Raw genomic sequence first — 9350 nt, 5'->3', positions numbered from 1 at the left:
AAATCTGTGTTTTTAAAATAATGTTTTGAAGGGTTATATATTTAATCAAAAGTATCCAAAGTAAACAGACAATTTTACGCTAAATTTTGCATTTGAATCGGGTGTATAACGTTAGCTATATGAATACAAATCTCATGGTTAGAACATAAAATTTCTTACATTGTTTTGAGTCTACTAGCCATTACTTTCTAACTACCAATAAATTATCGAAATTTCGAAAAAGAAAAACTAAGAAATATGAACAATAGGTAGTACAAAAAAGAGAATCAAATCCTAAAAAATATCAACTTACGTGAAGTCGTGAAGACATGCATTTTAGCACAGAGATATTATGATAAGCGACAATGCACTCGCATATGATATACAATTTTATGGGAAAAGTTTGATACACTTGGGACACTTTTAGCTCATTCATGTTAATTCCAGTTTAGACAGTTGACAGTTTCAGCTCGTTGCGAAGCTCAGTAAAACGTTTCTCCTGCACAGTTGTAATATAACAGAAATGCTTTTGGGTAAGGGACTGCTTTTGTGTTGCTCAAAACGACACAATTGTGAAGTTGTTACTTATAACAAATAACGTACTATTAGTAAATTTCAAAAATGACTTTTAAATCAAACCAATGTAACGATAATACTAGTAGTTGGATGCCTATGACTTGGATCTCTTATAAAACCAATGAATTAATAAATCTAAAATGTTGAAGCATTGCTGCTCTGCTTCCGGTTTTCTTCCATGATTCTTTGGAACTCTATCTCACTTGTTGAGATCAACCGCTTCATACCATCGAAGATTGTTAGCTTAATGCTACAACACCAAACAAGGCACATTTTTAAATCATTTTCTATATGTACATATGAATTAATTACATGATTAGATATAAGCATTTCGTACCTGCTGTTTGGTAAGGTTTTTAAAGCGTTTGGTACAAAACCCCTGTATAATCCAGCTACACCATCACGAGCAACAATACCTGAACAATACAATACAATCCAAATCATGTAAGCAAATATACATGCTTCGGTTTTTAAAGAGTATACTTTTATTAACATTTACTTTCTTCACGAAATATAAATGATGGAAGATTATACAAAATTAGTCAACTATTACCAGGAAAGGCATCTAAAACACTCTTGTAAGGGGTACCCCTCATTTGCATTTGTCTTCTAACAGTGTCCAATGGGTAGCACGTAAGCGTCGCAATGCTAGCGGCCACGAAGGCTGTCACTATTGATGCTTCTGATTTGTTCCTAAACTTTTCTGGCAAAGACTTCTTTACCCTGATCAAATATATGCCAATGCTTCACTTATGATAGTTTAAACTTTAAAGTATATATTGATGAATGCAACTACATGAACAGTTAGTGGACAAGCAAATAACTATATTTTGACTCTAAAGCGATGCATTTATACTGATTGAAGTTGTGAAAGTATTAGGAAATGTCTATATCTATGCCTACATATCCTCCATCTCATTACTACCTTTGATTATCATTATTAGTCAATCATGTATTTATGTACAGAGGAGATATTCTCTCCATCATTCTTGTTATTATCTCTTGTATATATAGGTCTTTTAACATCAATGTAATACATCAAGTTTTGATATCTTCATATGGTATCAGCCACATAACTAGATCCTTCCTTCTTCTTTCTCTCTCTTGCTTTGTTCCTTCCTTTCTATCGTCCTTTTCTGCAATTTTTTTTTTATTTCTGTCCATGGCTGCCACCAGCATTGACATCCCTCTTCATTCTGTAAGTCATCTCATAAACATCAAATTAAACTCCACCAACTATCTTTCATGGGAAAAACAAGTTTCTCCAGTCCTAACATACCTTAAACTCGTCGGACATGTAACCGGTGCTACTTCTCCTCCCTCCGAAACTATCATCAAAGATGACAAATCTGTTGCCAATCCCGACTACCTAGCCTGGAAAACCGAAGACCAAAAAGTCCTCCTTTTAATCAACTCTACCTTAACCGAAGAAACTATGGCCGAAACAATCGGTCATACAACGGCTCTTGTTGTTTGGAAAGCTCTTTCCGATGCCTATAATCATTGTTCCATTGAACGTATTCACAATCTCAAAGACACCCTTCGTACCCTTCAAAAAGGTACTTCTTCTGTTTCCGAGTTTGGCCGAAAATTCAAAGCTTTGGTCGATCAACTCACCGCTATAGGGCATCCTATCAATGACGAGGACAAATGCCATTGGTTCCTTTGTGGCCTTGGCGCTTCTTTTGAAACCTTCTCCACTTCTCAACGAACCATTCGACCGGCTCCCTCATTTCGTGATCTTTTGGCTAATGCCAAAAATCAAGAAATGTTCCTTCAAAAACTTCATGGTTCCCAAACTCCCCAAGCCGCCTTCTATGCCCATCAACCCAAAAATCATCATTCAACTCGCTCCTCCTCAACCCGTGGCCGTGGCCGTGCCTCCTCGTCGAAAGGCCGTGGCTCTTCCTACTCCAAAAGACCTCCTCATTGTCAACTGTGTCGTAAAGAGGGACACTATGCGAGTACTTGCCCTCAACTCGCTTCTTTTGCTCAAAAATCAACGTCCCTCGATGCAAATCTTGCCGATGCATTTCTTGCTCAATGCAATATAGCAACCGACACTCCCGATTGGACCGCCGATTCAGGTGCCACCACACATATGTTACCCTCAAACCATGGTTTAAAAAATGCTAAATCTCAAACTAATGGTATTCGGGTAACTTTTGGGAATGGTGAATCGTTACCCGTCACACATATTGGAAACACTAAACTAAATAATTCCATATCTTTACAAAATGTTTTAGTTGTTCCCAATCTCACAAAAAATCTACTTTCTATTAGTAGACTAACCAATGATTCACCCGTTGATGTTTTATTTTCTAATGATTATTTTCAAATTCAGGACCGCAAAACAGCGGAGGTTCTTGCTAGAGGCACGTGTGAAAATGGATTCTATGTTCTCACTCAAAGTCACAAGTCCCTTGTTGCTGCGCTTTCTGCTTCGCACCTTCGTGCTTCTTTCAATAAATGGCATAGTCGTTTAGGACATGTCTCATTTGATACTATTTCCACTTTAAATAAACTTGGTCATGTTTTTGTTACATCTTTGTTACCCAAACCGGGTTTATGTGATTCTTGTGAGTTATCAAAGGCTAAACACTTACCATTTATTGAAAATCCTAAACGCGCACAACATGTCTTGGACCTTATACATTGTGACCTTTGGGGACCCGCACCCGTGCCCTCTACCGATGGATATCGGTACTATGTTGTCTTTATCGATGACTATTCGCGTTTCACTTGGTTCTACCCCTTAAAAGTTAAATCGGAAATTTTCACCATTCTCACAACCTTTTTAACTTTTGTTCAAAATCAATTTTCAACGAAGGTTAAAACCTTTCAAAGTGATGGTGGAACCGAATTCACAAATCACCAAGTGCAAACTTGTTTTCAAAACCATGGCATACATCATCGACTATCATGTCCCTACACACCTGAACAAAACGGGAGGGCCGAACAGAAACACCGTCATATCACCGAAACCGGTCTTGCTATGATGTTTAATGCTCATGCCCCACCAAATTTTTGGTTCGATGCCTTCACCTCCGCCACTTACATCATCAACCGCCTTCCCACAAAAATTCTTGACCAAAAATCACCCTTTGAGGTTCTCTTTAATCATCCACCATCCTATTCAAATCTTCGCATTTTTGGTTGTCGTGTTTTTCCTTATCTTCGTGACTATACAAAAAATAAACTACAACCACGAAGTGCACCTTGCATTTTCATTGGGTATAGTACAAGATATAAAGGTTTTCGTTGCCTTGACCCTACTATAGGTCGCATTTACACAACTAGACATGCAAAGTTTGATGAGGATGTCCTACCCTTCACCAACAACCACACACCAAACAATTCAGCTAGTCTACCCATCACAAACTTTGATGAGTCGCTACCTACACCCACTCCCAATGAAACACCTTTCACAACTCAAACACCCAAACCTGCACAAACCCATAATCATACACCTTGCACTCCTTTGTGTTATAGCCCACTGGCCCAAACAACTTTACCAAATATTTCCCAGCCCACTACCACTTCCGCCCCAACCTCTCCCCAACCGTCCAGCTCAATACCTACTCCTACCCATTCGCTTGATCCTCCCTCACCTACCATCGGCCCAAACCAATCATCCCCTCAACAATCCAGCCCACCCACTGCCTCACCACAAACGCACTCATCCGACCTGCCCCATAACAACTTCATTCCTGAAACAATCCCAAATAACCAATCTAATCCAAGCCAACCACTTAACACTCACCCCATGACCACTCGTGCCAAAGATGGCATTTTTAAACCCAAGCATTTTGCTAACCTTTCCCAAGTTTCCACCCATAATCTACATCACTCTCTCTTTTCATCACATGTTCCCAAGGGAATAAAAACCGCTCTCAAAGATCCCAAATGGGTCCAAGCCATGCATGATGAATTAAGTGCCTTACAAACCAATCAAACATGGGATCTTGTACCTCGTCCAACTCGTACCAACATCATTGGATCCAAGTGGATTTATCGCATAAAATATAAATCTGATGGCTCCCTTGATCGCTACAAAGCTAGACTTGTAGCACAAGGTTTTACTCAAATACCGGGTCTTGATTTTTCATACACCTTCAGTCCGGTTGTAAAATCCTCAACCATACGAGTTGTTCTCAGTCTTGCCACCATCAATCATTGGAACCTTCGTCAATTGGACGTTAATAATGCCTTTTAAACGGCAATCTCACTGAAACAATCTTCATGGAACAACCACCCGGATTTGAAGATCCAAAAAATCCCACACATGTATGCAAACTTAAGCGAGCTCTCTATGGCCTCAAACAAGCGCCACGAGCTTGGTTCCAATGCTTAAGCACCTTTTTGCTCACCCTCGGGTTCCAAAACAGTCGGTCCGATCCGTCCCTATTTGTCTACTCACACGGAGGTACCTTAATCTACCTCCTCGTTTACGTTGATGATATCATTATCACCGGCAATAACAACTCCTTCATCAACAAATTCACCTCTCGTCTTCACAAAGAGTTCAAAATCAAAGACCTTGGCTCTTTAAATTTCTTTCTCGGCCTTGAGGTCACACACACCAAATCCGGTCTATTTCTCAATCAATCCAAGTATGCTCACGATATCCTCACACGAGCGGGCTTACTAGATTCCAAACCGGTCGCCACACCTCTCACCTCCAAAGATATCTTTCATTCTCAAGGCCAACCTTTCCATGATCCTACTCTCTATCGGTCACTCGTGGGTGCTCTTCAATATCTAACCATCACTCGTCCCGATCTCTCCTATGCCGTCAACCAAGCTAGCCAATTCCTTCATCAACCCACCACCTCTCACTTCCAACTTGTCAAAAGGATTCTTCGTTATGTTAAAGGCACATTATCACACGGTCTAGCATTTGATAGACCTCCTAACACTACTTTATTAGGTTTTTCAGATGCAGATTGGGCGCGATGCATTGACACTCGAAGATCCACCTACGGCTATTGCATATATTTAGGTGGAAACTTGGTATCTTGGAGTGCTAAGAAACAGCCTACAGTCTCACGATCCAGTTGTGAGTCCGAATATAGAGCTATGGCAAATACAGCAGCAGAGATCATCTGGGTTACCAATCTTCTACGGGAACTTCACGCATTACCTCCGGGACGACCAACATTATTATGTGACAATAAAAGTGCATTGTTCTTGAGTCAAAATCCTATCTCTCGTAAAAGAGCAAAGCACATAGACATCGACTACCACTTTGTTCGAGAATTGGTCGCCGCCGGCAAGCTTCATACCAGGTTCATTTCCACAGACAATCAAGTTGCGGACATTTTCACGAAAAGTCTTCCCAAGCCGTTATTTGAGAAATTTCGTACAATGCTTCGTCTCGGACCACCTCCATCTTGCATTGACGGGGGGTATTAGGAAATGTCTATATCTATGCCTACATATCCTCCATCTCATTACTACCTTTGATTATCATTATTAGTCAATCATGTATTTATGTACAGAGGAGATATTCTCTCCATCATTCTTGTTATTATCTCTTGTATATATAGGTCTTTTAACATCAATGTAATACATCAAGTTTTGATATCATCATAGAAAGGAAGATGAATGCTCACAAATCAAAGACACAAAAGTTGACCGCAACGTAGGGGGCTATTCCAATAAGAGAAGGTCCGAGACCCCTATAGAAAGATCCCAACCCTTCCTCTTTTAGCATCTTTACAAAAACCTGAAATTACCAAACATATATAAGTCTTTTGACAAACACACGTATATATATACGCAGATTACAATCATCAATCTTACATCTGTCATTGTTTGGTACCCAGGATCAACTGCCAAACGTAATCTAAGTACGTCTAGCGGGTATGTCACCTGACCAAGTTTAACACAGAAAAAAGCATGAACAAACAAATCAACATCCTATGTTGGATAAGGTTTCAGTCACTTTTTTATCAAATATAAAAGTTAGCAAATAATTCAACCGCGTTGACTTTCATGGGAAAAAAAGGGTGGGTATATTAGAATATTATATTATATTACTCTAAGAGGTTAGAAATAAAACCAGTGAGTTGAATCTTACAAAAGTTGAAGTCATGCCAGCACAAGCACCTGCAGCTAATCTTCCAATAAGGCTAAGCTCACTATCTGTTCCCCTAAAAAGTCTCTGCAGGACGGTGTACGGTAAGTTTAAATGCATGCATATATATAGAGCAATAATCAATCTGTACTAATATTAAGGTATCACTATCCAATACCTTGTATGTGTCGTAAGCAAATAGTTGTACTGCGCTATAGGGAAGGACCCGAACTACCTGAAATAGATCAACTCAAGTGTTAGTTAGATTATATGGTGACAAAAAGAGACATTGCAAGTTCAAAGAAAAAAGGTTACTGAAACATATATAAATAAGCATAAGTTTTGAGCACCTGAGCAAAGTTACCCTTCCAGTAGCCTTTAATGCCTTCTTGCTTCCCTACAGATACAAAGGCCTGCCAAAACCAAACATAGGTTAAAGTTGAACAACAATTGGAAGTCTCTTAATTCCATGATGTATTGAATGAAAAGAAATAATGAACCTGCATAAACCCAATAGCTTTCTTTGCACTTTCCTGTCCCACTCTTAGGCCATGAGTCTGCAATCAAATCAAACATATGAATATTATATTTAGAGTTAAATGCAATTTTCGTCCCAATGGTTTGGGCCATTTTGCTATTTTAGTCTAAAGGTTTCATTTTTCGCTTGTGGGTCCAAAAAGGTTTCACCATTGCCATTTTAGTCCACTGGGTCTTCATCCATTATTTCTGTTAACAAGATGGACAATTCGGTCATTTTATAGGGCCGAATTGCCCTTCTAGTTAATAGAATTACATATAAAATGACTGAACTGTCTTTCTGGTTAACAAAAAAAATGGATGAAGTTAACTCAATGGACTAAAATGGCAACGGTGAAACCTTTTTGGACACACAGGCGAAAAATGAAACCTTTGAACTAAACTGGCAAAATGGCACAAACCACAGGAGCTAAAACTAAAACGGCATTTAACTCTTATATTTATATTCCCCTGAAGATGAACAGAGCACCTATACTAAATATGCATTTCATTATTACTAATCACTCATCTCTAATAAGAAAAAAGAATGAATACAACTAGCATTAAAACAACACAACAATTTTAAATTAAATTTGAATTAGGTGACCTGCATGATGAGTTTAATCCGGTCAAGAGGCGCAGTAACAGTTTTGGCAGCAGCGCCGGAGAGGGCACCAGCAGCAAAGACGGCAGCATCTTTAGGCACCAAAGCGACAATAGCGAGCGGGTTCTTCAACAGTTGGGTGGCGGTGGGTTCGAACTCTAGCATGGCTTCAACTCTCTTGTCCATCAACGAAACTGTAGCAAAACCAGGACCACGACCACGACATTGAAATAGGTGAGCTTTTTGGTGACCAGGGATTTTCTTCCAAACTAAGGTTGCTTTGGTTTGGGGTTTTGACATTGAAAAATGGTTGTTGAGAATATGATGGATGCCAAGAAGATAAGGTAAAACCCCAGGGAGAAACAAACTCAACTCTTTTCTTTTATACTCATCCTTCCCTTCTTTGGCTGCATACCGCCAACTCCTTTAAATTATTATGAATATTATTTTATTAGAATAAATTACATTTCTCCCCTTTTTTTAAATTTATTTTCAATAATTATTAATGTTCTAGTTTCTGCTGAGTAAATGAGTAGAGGCATATTATTAGCTATCACATTAGGAGTTGATTGAAAGAACCTATCGTTCAGTGAATAATTTATAAACCGTTCAACGGAAGTTTGTTTACGTTCGTTCGTTAACTAAATAAATGAACATGAATAAGATTTTTCGTTCACTAATTAGTAGATGAACGAACATGAACATGGGTCTTGTTCGTTTAATTTTGTTCGTGAACGTTCGATAACGTGTTGGTGAACGTTTCTTCATTTGCGGTCGTCGATGTTTCATTTGTCTTAGGGCTGTTCACGAGTCGATCCGAGTCGAGCCAGGGCAAGCTTTGGCTCGGCTGGATTATAAACCGAGCCGGCTCGGCTCAGCTCGGATTTGAAACCGAGCGAAAATCTTAGCTCGAGTTTGGCTTGGTTTTTAACCGAGCCAACTCGGCTCGGTTCGGTTTGGTTTGGTTCGAATTTAAAAACATATCTTTCAAAATTCAATAGTCTAAGATATCGTTCCATAGTTCAAAATGACCTATCCATAATAAGTTCAACCTACTATATTACAAGCCAAAGTCAAGTTTAATCAACTACGAAATAAGTTTCAAATCTTAACGAAATATGATTATAAGTTCATTAGCGTTCTAATCAACTCCCAAATAAGTTATAGATATCTAACTGCACTCCTAAATACCTGCAAACAATAACCAATTTTCTATAATATATTATATGTATATTAAAATAAAACATATTAAAAATAAAATAATCTGAGTAAGCTGAGCCGAGCTAACAAGCGAGCCAAACCGAGCCAATTTGGCTCGTTACGAGCTGAGCCAAACTAGACTCGCTTTCAAACCAAGCCATACCGAGCGAGCTTTTTCCGAGCTAAATCCGAGTGACCTTCGAGCAAGCTCCGAGTCGTGAGCTTTTTGGACAACCCTAATTTGTCTAAGTTGTTCATTAGAGTTTTTTGTATTTTTATTAATTTTATCAAAAAAACTTTTATATTCTTTAACTCTTATTTATTTTATTGCCTTAACAACTAATAATACAAAACCCTATTATCATCTTGTTATGCACCGTTCCCCTTTTTCTCCTC

At 38.7% G+C, this 9350-nt stretch overlaps 1 protein-coding gene across 1 annotated transcript; it reads right to left on the bottom strand.

Annotated features, from left to right (window-relative positions):
* Nucleotides 1-588: 588 nt before the first annotated feature.
* LOC110885513 (thylakoid ADP,ATP carrier protein, chloroplastic) lies at nucleotides 589-8152 on the bottom strand. The gene is made up of 10 exons (XM_022133212.2): nucleotides 7758-8152; nucleotides 7135-7191; nucleotides 6985-7047; nucleotides 6813-6869; nucleotides 6638-6721; nucleotides 6361-6429; nucleotides 6171-6283; nucleotides 1109-1278; nucleotides 893-971; nucleotides 589-805 (listed from the first exon to the last, which is right to left on the bottom strand). The coding sequence occupies exons 1-10, from the start codon at nucleotides 8052-8054 to the stop codon at nucleotides 691-693; spliced, it is 1104 nt and encodes a 367-aa protein (XP_021988904.1). The 5' UTR covers nucleotides 8055-8152; the 3' UTR covers nucleotides 589-690.
* Between the last annotated feature and the right edge of the window lie 1198 nt (nucleotides 8153-9350).

The sequence above is a fragment of the Helianthus annuus genome, chromosome 10, assembly GCF_002127325.2.
Source record: "Helianthus annuus cultivar XRQ/B chromosome 10, HanXRQr2.0-SUNRISE, whole genome shotgun sequence".
Taxonomy (NCBI): Eukaryota; Viridiplantae; Streptophyta; class Magnoliopsida; order Asterales; family Asteraceae; genus Helianthus; species Helianthus annuus.
The sequence above is the reverse complement of the archived record's forward strand: the minus strand, read 5'-3'. Positions and strand labels throughout refer to the sequence as shown.

Bases quoted from the DNA above. Each gene is read 5' to 3' on its own strand.
- LOC110885513 (XM_022133212.2), bottom strand. From the start codon at position 8,054: ATGTCAAAACCCCAAACCAAAGCAACCTTAGTTTGGAAGAAAATCCCT. The intron at 7,048-7,134 runs GTTCATTATTTC...TGGTTTTGGCAG, and splicing joins AAGCTATTGGGTTTATGCAG to GCCTTTGTATCTGTAGGGAA. The intron at 6,430-6,637 runs GTAAGATTCAAC...AAACTTGGTCAG, and splicing joins CTGGCATGACTTCAACTTTT to GTGACATACCCGCTAGACGT.